This window comes from Homalodisca vitripennis, chromosome 4, assembly GCF_021130785.1.
Source record: "Homalodisca vitripennis isolate AUS2020 chromosome 4, UT_GWSS_2.1, whole genome shotgun sequence".
Classification (NCBI taxonomy): Eukaryota; Metazoa; Arthropoda; class Insecta; order Hemiptera; family Cicadellidae; genus Homalodisca; species Homalodisca vitripennis.
This window is the reverse complement of record NC_060210.1, coordinates 135042620-135063823: the sequence shown is the minus strand read 5'-3', so window position 1 is coordinate 135063823 and position 21204 is coordinate 135042620. Positions and strand designations below refer to the sequence as shown.

At 32.7% G+C, this 21204-nt stretch overlaps 1 protein-coding gene across 1 annotated transcript in view; it reads right to left on the bottom strand.

Moving 5' to 3' along the window:
• LOC124360226 (glutamate [NMDA] receptor subunit 1) overlaps positions 1–21204 on the bottom strand; it is a 36321-nt gene that overhangs the window by 10986 nt on the left and 4131 nt on the right. Inside the window, exons 2-5 of the mRNA XM_046813650.1 lie at positions 7127–7272; positions 6640–6762; positions 5869–5997; positions 2896–3090 (exon numbers count right to left, since the gene is read on the bottom strand). Coding sequence (XP_046669606.1) covers positions 2896–3090; positions 5869–5997; positions 6640–6762; positions 7127–7222 — 543 coding nt within the window. The 5' untranslated portion in view covers positions 7223–7272. The remainder of the gene's footprint in view (positions 1–2895; positions 3091–5868; positions 5998–6639; positions 6763–7126; positions 7273–21204) is intronic.

Sequence of the window (21204 nt, the reverse complement as noted above, 5' to 3'; positions counted from 1 at the left end):
GGCCAATTCTCGGCAACCTGACGTCATTAATGCTGTACGAGCAGTTATTGACAATGATAAGCGAGTGACTCTCGATGAAATTATGGATAAACTGCCATCAAGTGTTGAAGTTAGCCAGTCATCTGTGCACAATATCATGACAGAAGATCTTCAGCTTGCAAAAGTGTGTGCAAGATGAGTGCCTCGCTTATTGAGCAATGCCCATAAACAACAACAAATGGCTGCTGCCCAGTCTTTCTTGCGATTGTTTGACGATGAAGATGAAAACCTTTTCAGTAGAATAGTCACTGGTGATGAAACATGGAGCTGAAAAGACACCTTGGCGGTCGGCGATTTGCCAACAGCGATGACCTTCAAAATGAGGTGGATACTTGGCTTAAAAATTTGGCGGGTGAATTTTGTGATGCTGGAATAAAAAAACTACTTCCTAGATACCAAGAGTGCTTAGAAAGGGATGGTAACTATGTAGAAAAATAAGGTATGATGTAAAAAGTTGAATAAATGTGTTTCAGTTATTTTTTGAGTCTTTTTAACTTTTTCATAATTAATGGAAACTTACTTTTTGGATACCCCTCGTATGTATTTTACAGTATGTAGAACATTATATTTTGATGTTAATCTTACTAAATTCTAAAAAGAGCCGTCAATAATATATACTATACAGTACATATTATTGTACTGGTACAGTACTATAATAGTACTGTTATTGTTATTATGTTAATTTATTGTTGTTATGTTAATTTATTGTCGTTATTTGTTGATTTGTTTCTATGTTTATACCTTGTTACTTGCTTATATTTTTTATCTCTTGTTATTTATATACATATGTGTGTATGTAGGTGTGTATATGTATGTATATTTACATGCATATAAACAAAAATTGTTAATAATGGATATAAGTATGTATTTATGCATGTTAGTTGTTAGCAGTAGCAAATTGGAAAACATGGTGGGCTTAATTAATTTATATTATGATTATTTTACTACAGTAGGATTCAAACATATTTATACATATAACTGGAAGAATGCATTTATCTTGAATGTCTATATGTAGTGTTTAAATGGAATAATTGTGAATAATTTGTGCATGGAGAAGATCTAAAAGGACTATTACAAGTAAAGGAATGACTGTCAAAATAAGTAATGTACACTTACAATTAATTAGTAAGTCAACTTTACTTCCCGCACACGCCATTATAGGGGCATTGGGAAAGTACGGTACAGAATGCATGTAATGATAGAAATATAAATTGCATGTCGTAATGTTAATGTGTTATTCTCAGAATAAAGATCTTTTGATCTTGAAATTGAATATGTTATGTAGTACAAACAAATTGGTTGATTACATTGAATTCAAGAGAGACTAGTAATATTTTTCCATTAGATTCTTCAAGATTGCATTTAACAGGCCTAGTAGCCTTCTCCTGATCAGCTGTAAGCTGTACTGGCACAGGTAGAAATATAGGTACTGTTGTTATTGAATTGATTTTGGTAGTTATTAATCAAGATGGCTGCTGTTTGTGCAAAACCAACATACATGTGGATTATTGTTAAATTTTAATTATTTAATTTGAGAAAAGCACTTATTTGGTCAGTTGAAGAATTTCTTAACTTTGAATATTGCATTGCAGATTTAGAAATACTAAATTTCCTCAAATCCTAATAATATTATAAATGCGAAAATGCCTTTGTTTGTTTGTTTTGCTTTCACGCATAAACTATTCAACCGATTGTACTGAAATTTTACATGGGCATTCTTAGGGACCCTGATATGAATATAATCCTAATCTTATTTCAAAAATCCTTCCAGGCTATACCCCACTGGTCTCTAAAGCAGTAAAAAAATACCATCTTGGTTTCTAAGTTGAGAAATATTAATTTAAAGAGCCTGTTAAATTTAATGAACTGTTCTGTGTAAATATTGTATTATGAATGCACAACTGATATGTTTCAATTATTTAACCATTATTTGCAATTTGTTTACATCTATAGAGTGAAAACATAACTAAAGTAACAACACTTCTTATTTCAACATCGTGGCAACAAGGTAAACCAATTAATTTATTCTAGATGTTACTTAAAAAAGTAAATTGTTAATGTGTACATGTAAGATATTGAATTTGGTTTCTTCAGATATTGTGGGACAACATATTTATAGTAGCTGAAGGAAAAAATTGGGGAAACTGGACATTAGCATAATTAAACAAACCAGTTGCTCCGTAACCACATTTTGAGGAAACAAGTGAGCGCAGTGAGTATGTGATTATAGCAAATGGAGTCACAAAGCAATACACAAAACACTAAATGCAATTTTTATGACATATAATCGTTGAGGGGATGTCGTATCCAGTTCTGACTGCTGAGGTATACAATACTACTTAGGTATATAAATACTGATATGATTCCTCATAAACTCCAATTTGGACTTTAAAATAAATGTCCTGTTGGGAACATAATAAATATCAGTTAGTAGTGCAAACGAAATCTGAAATAAGAATTACAGTTTTGCTTAACCTCTAGCCAGTTAATAACACTGAAGAATGAGTACCTGATGCATGATATATAACTAATTTCGTTTTAAAAATATCATAGGATCTTATCGTATTATATCACAAGTGCTTTCACTAAAAAAGCTATGAACTTCGACTTTGGAGTTCCTCTAAATTGGTCTAAAATAGTTCAAATGTTACTGAAATCATGGGAGCTATTCAATCAAATACATGGAATGTTGCACAAAAATCACAGGTGAAGCTGCTGGTATGTGCTAGTATTCTCATAAACAAAATTATAGCGGTCCCTTTGTATTGAATAGAATTTATTCCAGTCTCTACTTACAGTTTTGTAATTTTTACTTTTAAAGTCACAGCTGCTGACAGATCAGTGTAATTAACAGACCTGAACCTTGATCTCCACGTCGTCCTCCATGCTCTGGGAGGTTGTCTGGAAGCGGCCCAAGATTGCCCGACCATCTGTGTCTGAGCTATGGATAAAGATGACCTTGAGATAGTTAAAGTGCTTAAGTAGTTCCATCCACACATCAGCCTGGTGTGAGTATGGTGGCACTGTACGCAAGAACGACACGTGGATATTCTATAACACAATGGTGTCAACAATTTATTCCTCATTCTAAATTCAACAATACATTACAAGTCACACTTCTTACAAGTCAATGAGGAGATTCTTTTTCATATGTTATTAAGGACCCAACAGAACCCACTTAAAATTGTGTTGATGTCTGTGGGTCTGTCTTTTCATCTGTGCGGTAACTTGATTAAAAGGTTGTAGAGAACTGAAAATTCGTACATAGATCCCTCTTTATACAAGAAAGAACTCTATTTATTTTGGGTTAAAAGATAAAAAATAAAAGGTAAAATTTGATGCCACAAAAGTTTTCCTTTGAAAAACCCTTTAGGATTGTTATACCCTCTAGGGATGATTGGTCGGAGGGAAGGAAACCTCTTCCACCAGCGGAGCTTGAATGGTTGACAGACAGCTCTAAAACAAAAAGCAGCACAGGTGCTGGAATTGTGGGAGTGAGACCATTTAGGGAGCTGGTGGTCCCTATGGGTCCGTATCCGACAGTTTTTCAGGTGGAGGTCGCAGCTATTACGGAATATGCTTGTGAGAATCTTCGTCTGCGATATAGGAGCAAGATGATTAATATTTTCACGGACAGTCAGGCAGCGCTGATGGCGCTGGACTCATGTGTGATCAAATCCAAACTAGTTTGGGATTGCTATCAAGCCGTTTCCTCCCTTGCCAGAATCAATAATGTGACTGTTTCTTGGGTTCCTGGTCATGGGGGGGATCCCTGATGGGAATGAAAGAGCTAATGCCCTGGCCAACCGGGGCTTAGCGTCATTAATGACGGGCCTTAACAGTTCTGCGGTGTTCCAAGGTGTGAATCCTTTAGGGCTGTCTCGAAATGGGTTCGCATGGAGCGCGTGAGAGAAGGTGGAGGTTGCATCCGGGCTTGATAATGAGCAGAATGGTATTACAGCCGCCTTCCTCCAGAGTGGCGTCGGACCTTCTCTCATTAAATAGATCAATGTCTTCTCGGGTTATTGGTCTTATCACGGGGCATGGTCACCTGAGGAAGCATCCTTCAAGAGGATTCGCTCTGTAGAATGTGTGATGAGCAGGATGAAACTGCTGAGCACCTGCTCTTTGACTGCCCTTCAATAGCAAGGGAGCGGTATGCCATCTTTGGTAGTTTGGACAAGGGTGGTGAATTTCCCCAGGAGGACCTGATAGGTTGTTTTCGGCGGTTTGTGGAACTGCTGAAATCATAGACTGGTAGGTCTCATGGTGTGTTTCCGGGGTGCGCAAAAAGCCCTTGAGGCTTAAGTGCATGGCTGTAGGCCACCCAAAAGAGAGAAAAAAAGGTAAAATTTAAATTTTTTAAAATTGGTTTTATGGATAACTATTACCACAACAAGAAAATCATAGAATAAACAAACTGAATACAATTATATAACATTTCATCATGTGACATAGTAACTCATGTGATAAAGTTACTTTCTTTGTTTGAAGTTTGTTTTTGATGATTGTGAATGAAACAGAATTTTTCCGGACATTTGCCAACGTTGTCATACAAAAAATCAGTAACAGTATGTTTCAATATCTGCAATCTCAGATCTTCTTCAAGTAAATAACTAACATAACACATAATTACACACTAGATTAAAATAAACAAATTGTACCTAGTCAGCGAATGCAGACCTATTGTGACCTGTATTTGTAGTTCAGTTTTAATAATTAGTGTTGTGTTTTGTTTTTTTTTAAATGCATGTTTTAGAATTAGTAAAGTTGAGACACAACATAGTGGTTGTGATTTCTGACTTATGTGTGTCACAACATGCTGGTATGGTTTAATTATTTTAACCTAGTTTGTAATTATGTGTTAGGTTAGTTATGTACTTGAAGAAAAGATCAGATTGCAGATCTTGAAACATAGTGTAACTGATTTTTTGTATCACTGAACAGTGGCAAATGTCCGGAAAAATCCTGTTTCCTTCACTAAGTTACTTTGTTGAAATGGTTATTAAGACTCATAACATTCTGACTCATAAGATACTCTGTTTTAAGCAACTATTTCTTTTTTTATAAAAGAAAATGGCATTCATCTTTCTAATGAAACAATATGTTAATTTTAGGTGAGTCTTTTCGAAACATGTCAAAAATGAACAGTTAGCATTATTCTGAGTAAAACTTTACATACAGCATAACAATTATTTTCAGGGTAACATAACTCATTGAAAAAATATAATCATAGTTTTAATGCATCTATACAAAAAATATAAATATATAGGTACGTAAAACTTTTACTTTTATAAAATTTATAAAACTAAGAAATTTATATAATACATTATTCAAGGTCAATATTCTTGACTTAAAGTAGCAAAACAAATGTGTAATCCATTGTGTAAACGTATGTTGAACAATGTGTGTAATATCTCAAGAGGCAAAAGCAGAAAAAGTTTTAAAACTATATGTTTTTAAACATTTGTAAAGCACACTACACATAATCTTTAAGTTTTTATTACTTAAAGAATTTCAGTGTTTGCAACCCTTAACAATTTTCCTACCAGAGCTTACACCATCTGTCTGTGCTGAACATAGATTATTAAGCACTGGACTGTTGGTAAAAAAAAAAAAAAAAAAAAATCTGCATAGGAATAAATTTAGTGTGCATTCAAAATCAGTCTGTTCTGTAACTATGTTAGAAGTTAGCCTATATTTCATTTATAATCTTTTAGTGGTTCAAATAAAATGTAAAATAATGGAGAATTTATTTTAGAATTAACAACATTATAGACTGATAGATATACTAATGTCTACGTATTTGCTAGATGAACATATTTGTACCTTGTCAGAAAAAGCAGAGTCTCTGGAAGAAATGCCAATGACAGGGATGTGGTAGAAGCCACTTGTGTAAGAGACAGCGGCTGGTGACAAGTCACCCGTCAAGGGGTGGGACACTACCACAGCGTACACCTGACAACAGTTAGTTTTATGTTAAGTTAAAATAAAAATTGTGTCCAGTAATTGAAAGTTTCAAATTTTGGTTTCAGAATTTTTAAGCATTATATCTTTCAAAACTTATTGGTACCGGACCAATAAATGCTCTACTAAGATTCACTCTGTTGGCAATGATACATTTGCATACATTCAGGGCTGTTCTGATTGGGTTGGAATTCATCTAGATAGCTGTGGCATCAAACATTTGTTGGTGCCGGACCAATAAATTCTCAACTGAAACTCACCTTGTTAGCAATGAGATGTTTGCAGACTTTCAGGGCTGTTCTCATTGGGTTGGCTTCTGTCTGAATAACTGTGGCATCAAACATTTGTTGGTGCCAGACCAATAAATTCTTAACTGAAACTCACCCTGTAGGCAATGAGATGTTTGCAGACTTTCAGGGCTGTTCTGATTGGGTTGGCTTCTGTCTGAATAACTGTGGCATCAAACATTTGTTGGTGCCAGACCAATAAATTCTCAACTGAAACTCACCCTGTAGGCAATGAGATGTTTGCAGACTTTCAGGCGTGTTCTGATTGGGTGGGCTTCTCTGTGAATAAATGTGGCATCAAACATTTTGTTGGTGCCGGACCAATAAATTCTCAACTGAAACTCACCCTGTTGGCAATGAGATGTTTGCAGACATTCAGGGCTGTTCTGATTGGGTTGGCATCCATCTGGATAGCTGTTGCATAAAACGTTGTTCCTTTTGGTACTATCTGGCTATCGAAGTTCAAGTGCTGTAAAAAATAAATAATATCAATTAGATCCTTTTTGAAGATTATACCTTTAGAACAATAGCTAATTACTTTCTATATACTTTATTCTATTTTTTAAACTGTTATCAAACATGACAGCTTTTAAGTTAATAGGATTTTTGATCAGTTTCCAATGTTCAGTACTGTAACTGGCTATAAAACATTAGATTCATTTCTAGAACTGAGCCATTAATAATTCTCGAGTCACTTAGCTAATAATTGTTGTCTATGAGCCAGAATGAATTAATTAACTGTGTCATTACAATATGTAGCCTCAAATAATAGTACAGAGAAAATCTACTAGTGACTAGTGTTATGGACCTTCTTATCAGCCCATGACACTCACAGCAATGGTCTCCTCGAACTGCAGCTTGCTCTCGTTGTTGCTGAGCACCCCACCGATGTGGAAGTAGTCAGGGTTCCGAGACTCCACCAACAGCATGCCCAAGGGTTGTACACAGAAACAGTAGACTTGGAAGACCCATCCTGCAACTGTATAATGTTTTCTTCAGTATTCTTATTGAACTACAGTAGTGATAATATATACTTGGACACCGGTAATCGTTTTTAGTGAAAAGGTTTATTAATTGTGTTGCGGATTCTATAACCTAATTAATAAATATGCATTGGCTATTATTTTTAAGTAGAAAACCGATAACAATAATGGAGGAAGAAATGTGAAATTCATATTTCTTATATAGTAATTATAATAAATTACTGTATATTTGTAAAAATTTATTGAATATACATATATATATATATATATATATATATATATATATATATATATATATATGTATATCTATATATGTAAATTTATTGAATACACACACACACACACACACACACACACACACACAAAATATGAAATTGAAGTACAATATAAACTGCTGCATATATGTACATATATCATAGCCTAATGTATTTCCATGCTTGTATGTGCGCCTGCATTTTGTTGTTGAAAATATTGCAGTACAAATCTGTGTTATTATTGCGTCTCTGTGTTTACACGGCGCTTTTCTATCGACGTGGCACAACAGCTGTGGTGAAACGACCTTGAATTTAACCCCATAAGAGCAATGTTAAATTTTAAACACTTTTACACACCTATTTTTAATAATAAACTAACGAGAGGTGTCATTTCAAAGATATAATTAGTACGTATCCAAAAACTTTTTAGTAATTTTTGTAAATTGTATATTTTTTTAATAATTAAAGGATTAAGTACAAAAAAGGTTGTATTTTTATTGAAAATACAAAACCTAAAAATAGTTTGGATACGTATTGATTATGTCTTAGAATGAGTCTCACCCATGATTCTACGACTACCAAATACGGCCGTACTTAAACTGAAATGAAATAATGATTTATTCAAATAATTGTATACACATGATTAACAAAAACTGAAAAAACTCTGGAATTACTGACCAATTTTACAAGTACGTAATGTGGTCAGTTAAAACACAAATATAAAAACAAAGTCAGACTTAGCCGACTCTATTCAACTAGATAAGACTTAATACAAAACATAATTGCTTAATAGCTAAAACTACAGTATACAAATTATGAAGGCACAGCTAATAATAATAAAAACAAACAAGTTCTTAAAATATTTCATTTTACATTAAAAATAATAAAAATATAATAAGTTAGTTAAGCATTTAGGCCTACATTTAAAAAAAAAAAAAAAAACAACGCAATATCGTAATGACCAAAACAACCAAGATTTTACTTTCAGACAAAAATGCTTTATATTATTAGTTTCTTTAATATGTTGAGGTAATCTATTAAAAAAATATGGTCCACTATATATAAAAGAATTTAAAAAAAATATTTATTAACTTTATGAATTCTGAAGTTTCTTTTGTTCATACTTCTAGTTACATATAAAAGATCAGTCGTTCCGGTATTTCACTCCGTAAGTGAAATAACATTAGAACCTTAAATACGTAAAGATGTTGAATAGGCAGTATTTTTAAATCTACATACAAAGGAAAAGAACTGTCTCTCTTTTTCTTACCTAGTATTACTGTATTCGTAGAAAGTGATTTTGAACAACCCTTAGTTTGTCTATTAAATACTTATGTGTTCCTCCCCAACAAACTAATCCATATTGCATTCTAGAATCAATTAAAGAACATTTTTTAACATTGTCCTTGAAAATATTAAATGTTACTACGTCACGAATAGTGTCAGTTGATGGCTTTCAAGGGTAAGAGCGCTGACGTCTTCAGTGACATAAATCGTCCCTCTCGTGTCCTCTATCGACGTAATCAAAGTTGATGAGATGTGTGATGAAGCACTTCTACCCCCTCCCCCTGCCCGCTACATCGCTACAACCCCCTTCACAGCCTTCTCAGAAACTTCTTAATCTGAGGGCGCTATAATAAATTTCCCACAAGACACCGAGAGTATTCCTCTTACAAGAATTTAAATTTGAGTTATTAACTTCAGAATTAGTTTGAAATGATACTTGCTTGGATAAATTTAACTCGAGCCAAGACAATCTGGACTATTAAGGTTATCAGATGAATATTATATTTATTTGTAACGTTTAATTAATTATTATTCTGTTTAATATTCTAATTGCATTACTATTCAAACAAAATATTTACAAGTATTATTTGTATTTGTTAAACCATGGAACGCTTTGTCTGGTCTACTATATGCACATCATGTACACGAGAGTTGCATTATTTATTCATTATTTTGGTGTAGGCTATATTATTTAGATCTATATTATGTACTATACTAATTTAACTCTATGATCATTTTCATAAGTTGTGATGAAAGAAAACCACCTTTTAGCGATTTTGTCAACCATTTTTTTTATTTATAGACATGTCATACGGATAAATCTAAGAATTCCAAAATAACTGTGGACTATGTTCTAATATGTACATATCTAATGGAGTATTATCCTTGAAGAAATTAGAAATTCTTCTAACGATTTCACGAAAAATAAGATTACATGCACAACATTAAAAAAAGTGAATTACGTGACCTTTAATGTAAATTGACTTTCGATTCCTGGACTGTACACTGTACAGTGTACAGTGCAACGTATCTCGTTCAAATGTAGCTAATGCATTCAAGGTCAAGTAATTCGCTTTCAACTTGACATCGTGCGTTATGACTATTATAACAGTACATTCGCTTAAACTAATATGTAGGCTACGTAGGAATTTAATAGATTTTCGCCCGGTAAAAAAGAGATTCTTTATTTTATTTCACTTCACAACCAATACTGATCCTTAAATCATATCGTGTGTAGACAAGACTAAAACAGTTTTCAAACTTTCATTCATGCTTGGCACATCACACATAGAATGAGGTTTTGGTTATTATAGTAGTACGTGCTTTGTCGTAGGCGTGACCAAAGTGACTGGTAGAGAAAAGGCGTAACAAATTTTAATCGTGGCTACAAAATTCACATTCAGGTGTCGTCTACAATTAGTGTAAGTGCCGTGTACACACAAATATCAAAATTGGAGGTATCTCTTGACTCTGTTGAAACTTTCATTTATGTTTGGCACATCACACATAGAATGATGTTTTGGTTGGTTATAGTAGTACGTGCTTTGTCGTAGGCGTGACCAAAGTGACTGGTAGAGAAAAGGCCGTAACAAATTTTAATCGTGGCTACAAAATTCACATTCAGGTGTCGTCTACAATTTAGTGTAAGTGCCGTGTACACACAAATATCAAATTGGAGGTATCTCTTGACTCTGTTGAAACTTTCATTTATGTTTGGCACATCACACATAGAATGAATGAGGTTTTGGTTATAGTAGTACGTGCTTTGTCGTAGGCGTGACCAAAGTGACTGGTAGATAAAAGGCGCGTAACAAAATTTAATCGTGGCTACAAAATTCACATTCAGGTGTCGTCTACAATTAGTGTAAGTGCCGTGTACACACAAATATCAAATTGGAGGTATCTCTTGACTCTGTTGAAACTTTCATTTATGTTTGGCACATCACACATAGAATGAGGTTTTGGTTATAGTAGTACGTGCTTTGTCGTAGGCGTGACCAAAGTGACTGGTAGATAAAAGGCGTAACAAATTTTAATCGTGGCTACAAAATTCACATTCAGGGTGTCGTCTACAATTAGTGTAAGTGCCGTGTACACACAAATATCAAATTGGAGGTGTCTCTTGACTCTGTTGAACTTTCATTCATGTTTTGGCACATCACACATAGAACGAGGTTTTGGTTATTATAGTAGTACGTGCTTTGTCGTAGGCGTGATCAAAGTGACTGGTAGAGAAAAGGCGTAACAAATTTTAATCGTGGCTACAAAATGCACATTCAGGTGTCGTCTACAATTAGTGTAAGTGCCGTGTACACACAAATATCAAATTGGAGGTGTCTCTTGACTCTGTTGAAACTTTCATTCATGTTTGGCACATCACACATAGAACGAGGTTTTGGTTATTATAGTTAGTACGTGCTTTGTCGTAGGCGTGACCAAAGTGACTGGTAGAGAAAAGGCGTTAACAAATTTTAATCGTGGCTACAAAATGCACATTCAGGTGTCGTCTACAATTAGTGTAAGTGCCGTGTACACACAAATATCAAATTGGAGGTGTCTCTTGACTCTGTTGAAACTTTCATTCATGCTTGGCACATCACACATAGAATGATGTTTTGGTTATAGTAGTACGTGCTTTGTCGTAGGCGTGACCAAAGTGACTGGTAGAGAGAAGGCGTAACAAATTTTAATCGTGCCTACAAAATGCACATTTCAGGTGTCGTCTACAATTAGTGTAAGTGCCGTGTACACACAAATATCAAATTGGAGGTGTCTCTTGACTCTGTTGAAACTTTCATTCATGCTTGGCACATCACACATAGAATGATGTTTTTGGTTATAGTAGTACGTGCTTTGTCGTAGGCGTGACCAAAGTGACTGGTAGAGAGAAGGCGTAAACAAATTTTAATCGTGCCTACAAAATGCACATTCAGGTGTCGTCTACAATTAGTGTAAGTGCCGTGTACACACAAATATCAAATTGGAGGTGTCTCTTGACTCTGTTGAAACTTTCATTCATGCTTGGCACATCACACATAGAATGATGTTTTGGTTATAGTAGTACGTGCTTTGTCGTAAGGCGTGACCAAAGTGACTGGTAGAGAGAAGGCGTAACAAATTTTATCGTGCCTACAAAATGCACATTCAGGTGTCGTCTACAATTAGTGTAAGTGCCGTGTACACACAAATATCAAATTGGAGGTGTCTCTTGACTCTGTTGAAACTTTCATTCATGTTTGGCACATCACACATAGAACGAGGTTTTGGTTATTATAGTAGTACGTGCTTTGTCGTAGGCGTGACCAAAGTGACTGGTAGAGAAAAGGCGCGTAACAAATTTTAATCGTGGCTACAAAAATGCACATTCAGGTGTCGTCTACAATTAGTGTAAGTGCCGTGTACACACAAATATCAAATTGGAGGTGTCTCTTGACTCTGTTGAAACTTTCATTCATGCTTGGCACATCACACATAGAATGATGTTTTGGTTATAGTAGTACGTGCTTTGTCGTAGGCGTGACCAAAGTGAACTGGGTAGAGAGAAGGCGTAACAAATTTTAATCGTGCCTACAAAATGCACATTCAGGTGTCGTCTACAATTAGTGTAAGTGCCCGTTGTACCACACAAATATCAAATTGGAGGTGTCTCTTGACTCTGTTGAAACTTTCATTCATGTTTGGCACATCACACATAGAACGAGGTTTTGGTTATTATAGTAGTACGTGCTTTGTCGTAGGCGTGATCAAAGTGACTGGTAGAGAAAAGGCGTAACAAATTTTAATCGTGGCTACAAAATGCACATTCAGGTGTCGTCTACAATTAGTGTAAGTGCCGTGTACACACAAATATCAAATTGGAGGTGTCTCTTGACTCTGTTGAAACTTTCATTCATGCTTGGCACATCACACATAGAATGAGGTTTTGGTTATAGTAGTACGTGCTTTGTCGTAGGCGTGACCAAAGTGACTGGTAGAGAAAAGGCGTAACAAATTTTAATCGTGCCTACAAAATGCACATTCAGGTGTCGTCTACAATTAGTGTAAGTGCCGTGTACACACAAATATCAAATTGGAGGTGTCTCTTGACTCTGTTATAATTATTGTTATAAGGTCTGAAAGATTCAATCCTCAACTATCTCAGAGCTGGAGTATTATTTTTAGATTTACTGTCTTTCCCTGGAACTGTTTAAGACCGCCATCCTGTGTAATATAGGTTATACACGTTGGTTCAGATATCAGCGAAAATTTAGCAGTATTGTTTCCAGGGTGGAAAATAAGCAAAAGCTGAACGAGCCAACTTTATTGTCAATCTATCAATCCGAAACTAATATTTTGTTACTTGAATATCCAAAAACCATAAACAATATGAGTTATGTCACTCTAAATTTGAGTAACACTTATCTTATAATGACATATTCCAACGTATGAGTAGAAAACGTAGAGCAGTATTTTTGAATGAAGAAAATTCACCGGTTTTAAATGCCGGCTAATTTAATAACTGTGAACCGGTAATTTTTCATAGAAACCGATATAACAGAAAATAAATGTTAAACATAATAAAAAGGAACCAAAGATGCTTAATATTGTACGGTGAATTATTTAAAAATGAATCGTAGTGCTCTTGAGTATATATTTAAATTATTTAAAAAGGATTTATGATTAAAATTAGGTTTATATTTAACCAGCGTTGCAGCAGTTATATTTGTGTTGATCTGTGCAAGTGATTATTTGTGTGTGTTTTGTGTGTTTTAATTATGTAACAAAACCATCCACCATAACGTATATATATGTTATCGTAGACACACATGACAATTTGATTGATTGAAAGTAGGATATAAACCTAATTTTAGTCATTATAAAAGAATCAGGCTACCTCAATGAATTATAAAAATAACAATTGTTTTGCTGTTATTTCTCAAGTGGCCTTAAAAATTAAGTTTATGTATGTACTTAAGAATTTATGTTTCTTGATATTTTCACTCATTCATCGATTTTAGTGAAATAAAAAAAAAAATTTGAATTGAATTTGAAACCAATACCTCTTGTCCATTTAGCACTAAGTCAAGTAAAGTGGATTATCCGAAGAAAATTATAGTATTTTAAACTTATTGTGAGTCATGAATATTATGAGATCGAAAGTAAAATACAAAATTACAGGCTTTAATTATTTGTTTCCTTTTATTTAGGAAAACAACAACTGTTATTATTGGTACAACAAATGTTTACTCAAGTATACAACAACAGTTTTAAAGCATTGGAAATAAAACAAAATGTGTCCAGTGTTTTCCAGGGCACAGATTAAATGTTTTAAACAAACATGCACTGCAAAAAATGCATGTAATTCATATCCAGTCCAACTTTTGTGTTGATCTTTATGATGCGCGAGATGGAATTGTAACCATATGGACAAGTTTATTTAACATATTGCTTGCAATGTACTCTTGCTATATTTTCTGATATTCCAGCAGACATGCACTGTATGTGTGTTGAGTGAAGGGAGGATCATATAACAGGGGAGGAAAAAGGAGTTAGTTATTCAGGAGTGTGTTACAATGGCGCTGCGCTGGGGAGAGTAAGATATCCCCTCTTCAGGAGGGGTTGCATTTAATGCACATAAGAAATTGTGAGATTAATATTGAATAGTATCTACTTTTCTTATTACGAGTTTGTACAAAGGTTAAATTCATATCTGTAATATTTAGTATGGTTTAAGATATTTTTATGGGGATTGAAGAGTTCTTGTGCCTTAAGATATGTTAAATAAAAATACTAAGAACATTAACTGTAGACTATGGGCAAGGATTTGTACGACTTCGTATCGGTTTGATTCGCGAGGAGATCAACAAAAATTTAAAACGTGAAGGTTGTGGATTGTTTCATTTAAAAACATGCAGTAGAACCGATTAAAAAGCCATATGTGTAGAAAGAACAACGTAATATAAAAAGAGAGTTTTCTCCACTAAGTTTTCAAACCACATGTTGTAATATAATATTCTTATTTTAAACCTACAAAATGACAAATCTCTGAACAAAAGAACTTGGCAAAACAGAATCTAAGCGCGCCATCAATTTTTTACAGGGCAAGGGAGGGCGAGAAGAGTATAGAATCCCGAAATGAGGGGTTTGGGCAAAGACAAACAATCTTTGATGATGGTTAAGTTTTTGTCCCAATCAGGCAATTTACTATAATAGTTTTCTCTAGATGTGGGAACACTGAGCGACGTGTGTAAGACCGCATTAGGTTTTGTAGTTGGTGTTATGTTTAAACCACTTGAAGGCAGGTTTTTAATTATATACAGGGTGATCACAAAATTTTGTTGAAACCTTCTATGGCTCATAGAACTTATTAATCCAAACAAAAAATGTTCTATAATCATTGGTCGAGAAATGTGCCGTTTAGCCGCTAGCTTCCATTTTGTATTTTTTTTTAAATAAAAAATTATTATAGTTATTTTATTGTAAAAAAATTAGCTAAAGCTAGTGATACTAAATTTGGCAAATAGGTCGGAATACATAAAAAATTTTAAAAACAACCGTGTTGTTTGATTTAGTATAAAAAAGGCGCCTATTCAAAATATTTAAAGTATATAACACAAAAACCAGTATAGTTATAAAAATCTATAAAATAGCAAATATTTTGAAATTTTTATAAAAATTCTAACGGTACCTCTTTCAACGAAATCCGTCAACGTATTAGCGAGCACGGTCACTTTAAAGTTACATTTGCACAAGCTGGGAGCTGGAAACAACTAATGGCTGAGAGGTGTGACATGTTTGTCTTGCCGGAAAAGGTAAAACTACGAGTATATTTTCTGTAATCATATTGAGTATGATTTAAAGTACTCATAATATTATAACATTATCTCTGACTGTCTATCTGTCTACTGGATATCTCGAGAATTAAATGACTATATACTTAAAATGCTGCATGCAACTTTAAACAAGACTGTTATGCGACAGGTTTTGTGGCGTACTTCTGCCTTTTAAGAGTAGGCCTATACCTAGGAATTGTTCTTCCGTTCTGTTCTTCACCCTAGTTCGATTCTATTCTTCACTTCACTTCGAGTTCTATTCTTTTCCAATACAAACTTTTGAACTTTGGTGTCTAAAGTTAATGCTGAGCCAAGTCTACTGAGTTCGTAGTTTGTCAGTCAACGTCTTCATTTAAGGGAAGTCAACTTTAGTGTTTTAATAATAATTATTAAGTTTCGTAGCAAATATTCTAAAGAACATTGGAACCAGTGGGTCCTTCCTCAGATACCATTTATGTTTGATTTTATTATATTTTAGCAGCAAGGTGGCAAAATTCTACTTTTACTTAAGTCGAAGAAGTGGTGCATCAGTTAAATTTGAATGTAAATTTTTCAAGTTAATTGATAGTAATAATAAATACAGTGTCGTGCATTTATTACTACGACCTCAGATATCTTGCTCTATGTGTTTCGTCCACTCTGTACAATTTTAGTTTAATTGTTTCCAGTATATGCAAAGAAAAAAGATTTCCTTTCTTTCGATAAGCGCTTGATTCCACGTTCTTCAAATAAAGGAATAAAAATATCCAAGATAAATTAATGACTAGTGAGATTAATTGCAAAATAAGATCTCTAAACTGAAGCACTTATATTTATAACTAATGACAAACTTTTATTTCATAAATTTGTAATCAGGGCGATGTGTAACATGATTATTTGCTTTCGTTCTTCCTTTGACACTGAAACGGGGAAAATAACACAAAGCAAATTCAGATTTAATAATTTGTTTATTGTAGTTATTTGAATGTAAACACGAATGTACAATCATTATTTCCACTTAAGTGACACACAAAAATAACCAACCGACGTGACGTGACGTTGCTGTACATAAATACGCCAACTCACGTTCGCAGGATCGCATCATAATATCAATGTAATGTAAAAGTGAGGTAGTACATCATAAACGAATTTATGGCTTAGACGTTTACAATTCTAAAGGACAAAACAGCAAAGTCACAGAAGCCATATCATGTATGACGCAAATGCCTTTGGATGAATTGGTTGAAATAGACATTTGAAAAACAGACTACAATATTTTTGGTTTGTATCAAAACAACCGTGTAGAGCATATCGCAAAATGCAGGCTTTATTTAATTATGAATACATGAGTCACTGCCTTTAAGTGTCACTGCCATTTCCTCAAGTCCAGGAAATAGCACAAAATTGCCAGACCATGTCTCACAGTTGCAAAGCTTTCCTGCAAAAAGCTTTTGAGGGGGAAATTGTATAAAAAAGAAACCACCCCATTTTGATCAACCTTTTTATTTATTTGTAATGTATTAATTGTAATACATGCAACAGTTTTATTATCCCTATTTATATAAAAAGTCATTCTAAAGAATGAGTGCCGATGAAAAATCCGTTTCAAGTAGATTTTTGTATATACAGTATTTTTATATTTAATTCAGTTACATCGTGTCAAAGAGCATGTAAAACTAAATAAAAATCATACTTAATACATTATTGTATCTTATAATATAACATGATATCACAATACAAAACAAATACGACAAATAGACATTTTGTGCAAACCTGCCAAACGTTCAGAAATAATAGCACTACTAGGAGACAGTGAGAAAAATCTTTATCATTAGATAAATAGGTTCTAAAATAATGCTGTAAACTAAATGATAAGTAAAAACAATAATGTAATGAATAAAGTAATAATAGAGTACAAATAATCTAATATTTAGAAGGCCGGTAATTTATGCATATTTCTCCGAAAAATTTTTCCTTGTTAACGTATTTTCATTGAAAAGCAGTGAGGAATTATGAAATCCAAGGAGTTCCTTTGGTCGTGTTGTAGAATAAAAAATATGCGTAACATTGAGGGAACAGCAAAAAGTGATTACAAATGTAATGTTCATTCGGTTAAGCATAACCTTGTCATTTGTAATATAAAACACCACTTCATATTATAAATGCCTAAGGACCAAGTAGACATGAAAGTTAAATATTTTAGAATATTAAAAATTTGAGTAAATTAAAGAAGCCATGATTTGGTATGTTTCCAGTAGCACCTTTTGCAGACATTTTAAAATTTCTGGTAAAGCATAATAGACATATGATAGTATAGCATAGATGGTATATGATAGTATTATATCCTACTATCGAAAATGTCTCTCCCCAAATTCTAAAATAGTAATAGATCGTTTACCATCAATATTTTTCATAGTAATAGTTGTCAAAAACATAGAATACAAAAAAATTTAAATAGTCACCAGAGAGTTTATACTTTTATAAGCACATACCGGCAGCTTCGCCCACAATTTCTTAGACAACATTCCGTAGATTTGATTGAATAGCTCTCACGATAACACTTGAACTATAGAGAAAATAAAAAAAATCAACATCAATAATACTTACACTATTAAAGTTCCATATGTAAAGATGATATATGATACAGTGACGTACATGTTCTTGCTTACACGTTCGTATGTGTGAAATATGATTTTGATTACTCGTTATATGGCCAACATTATATAATAATTTTAATGTGTTTCTGAGATTACATAGCACTTGAGTAATAAACATTCAAAATATGATGTACGCAATGGTACTCAAATAAAACGTTTATTAAGTAAAATGTACTATCCAGTAAACCACAACGATGTTGTTTGGCATTAATAGAAGAGGTATTGCTACATTAATGAAGCGTACATATATATATGCAGGTGAATTTAGGCTACTTGTTTATACATAGTATATGTTAATATATATATATATATATATATATATATATATATATATATATAAATATATAATATAATATATAATATTTTATTATATATATATATATAAATATAATATAATACACATAATATTATATGTATAAATATAATATAATATATAATATTTTATTATATATACATAAATATATATATATATATATATGTATATATATATATATATATATAATATAATATATAATATTTTATTATATATATATAAATATAATATATAATATTTTATTATATATATATAAATATAATATAATACACATAATATTATATGTATAAATATAATATAATATATAATATTTTATTATATATACATAAATATATATATATATATATATATATATAATCATAATATATATTCTTTTGTTCTCAGAATTATTAGAAATACATTTCTCCAGAAAAACTGTACTATACGTGACAAAAACAATATTTTAGTAGAATGCAGTTTTTGGCATGAGCCGCAGGCAAATGACTTCTTGCGCATTGTAAAGAGACTGCACACCAGCCTATTTAAACAAAGGATTTCCTTAACCAGCAGCTGCCTTTTCCGGGCAAGGTAGAGCATTGCGGTTAAACCAAGGAAGACCTTGCTCGTTTGCTCTTAACTTGTTAACAAGTTAAATATTCACCCTGTATTTCCATGTATGTAAATAGATCATTCCATTCGAAAGGTAAAGCTATAATAAGCGTGTGGTGCTAACTGAAGGTAGATCAAGATCACAATGTTTGACTAATCAATATTATAACTCTAATAAACATATTTTAATTCGTAACCTTAGTCATTACGAACTAAGGTCGGACCGTTTTACTTTTTCTTTAAATGGAACGTAAGGAATGGAATATGTTCGTTTTCCTCTGACTACGAGTATTCGTAATATGGGGTGCCCACTGCTACAGTTAAGGCCACTGGAATCAGTATCCAAAAAGAATCAAACTCTATCTCATCATTGTAAGAAATTATATATTTTATGGATTAAAAAAAATTTAATTTTTAAAAAAGTTCAAATAATTTTATGAAATTAACAATGTAATACTCTAGCTTATACTCCGACTTCTAGCAGATAGATTGTATTGCAAATTATACTCGCCAGTATCATTTTCAGTAAAACTTTTTGACATTTCAGAAAATGCTCAAAAGCATGACAGATAAGGCACTGATATCGAATATCGAATTCATGATCTACGACCTTAAAAAACTGGACTTTTAAGTTGAAAGGATCCATAGCAATTACATTCCTCATGCTATTTTGTAGGTTTTCTATAAAATGGTTTCGCTCTCCGACCCAAAATCACTCAATGGTTCATAGAGAGGAGAATCTTGACAAAACTGTACGCAACGATAGTTGTAAAACTAATAAGTTTGAAATTTTCCCTCTGATTTGTTTTCTTATAAAATGAAATAAAGAATTATCGTATAAAAAGTAGTTTTATGATATAACTGATACTACTGGAATGTCTAACAAATTAAAACTGTCCACACTTTCTAGTTACTTTAACATAAATAACTTTCTTTACGTGGAACCCATTAAAAATATGAGATATGTTTCACAAAATCTTTTTAGTAATTAAAAACTATATATACTAAATAAAATAATACAAACAATAAAAAGAAATGAAAAATATGATACTTGAGTGATATCTTTATGTATATCGTATTGATGATCAAACCTCTTTATCGTTTTCCAATAGATAGACTAAAGATTGGTATTCATGAGGAAAGAGAACATAATGTATCCACGACCTAAGTCCCTACAAAATATATAAAGCTATAGCTCACTATTATAGAACATATATGAGGGTACAATTGGCTGAGCTTTAGCTAAGGTTATCACTCGGGACGCTGAAAAACTTCATTTTTGTCTGTCTGTCTTTTCGAGCAATATATCAAAAATGAAATTATCAATAGATTAAATTTAGCATGAATCTTCATTTAAATATGATGCATACTAAGTTCAATGATGGTGCATGTCACTCTATGACTTTTGGCTGAGCGTTAGCGAATATTTTTAAACTGATCTTATGAGTAACCTCGATGACAACGAGAAAATAGCAGAAAAAATAAATCTTAAAAATAAACTGAGCACAATCATGTGAGTTTTTACATAGGACAGGATTATTCATAGAGTAAAACGAGAAATACAATATCAATGTTTGATCCCACCCTGTACGTTATTTAAATTGCTTTTAATTGAGATTAACTTCTAGTTGTTTCCGTATTAATTTACAATTTATTTGTACAAAACAGTAATTTATGATAAGACACAAACATGAAGTGTATGAAGCATAACAGATAATATATATATGTATGGAATCAAAATCTATAAATTAATAGCATTAAAATGTATGTATTAAAAATATGTTTGATAATTAGAAATTTTAATGAATAAATCATGCAAATTCAAAATAATTCAAATATTAAAACACGTTGTATGGGGTATGTAGTTTGAACCCCAGAGACTAAACGACATAAATCTCACTGTTTTATGTGAATAGTCGCAGAAATTCATTTTTTTTTAAATTCTCTATCTTTACAAATGAGTCGGAAATATGCTTGCCATCAAACTGGACTGAAATAAACATAATTTCAGCTTGTGAGTAACAGTGAAATTGTTTTC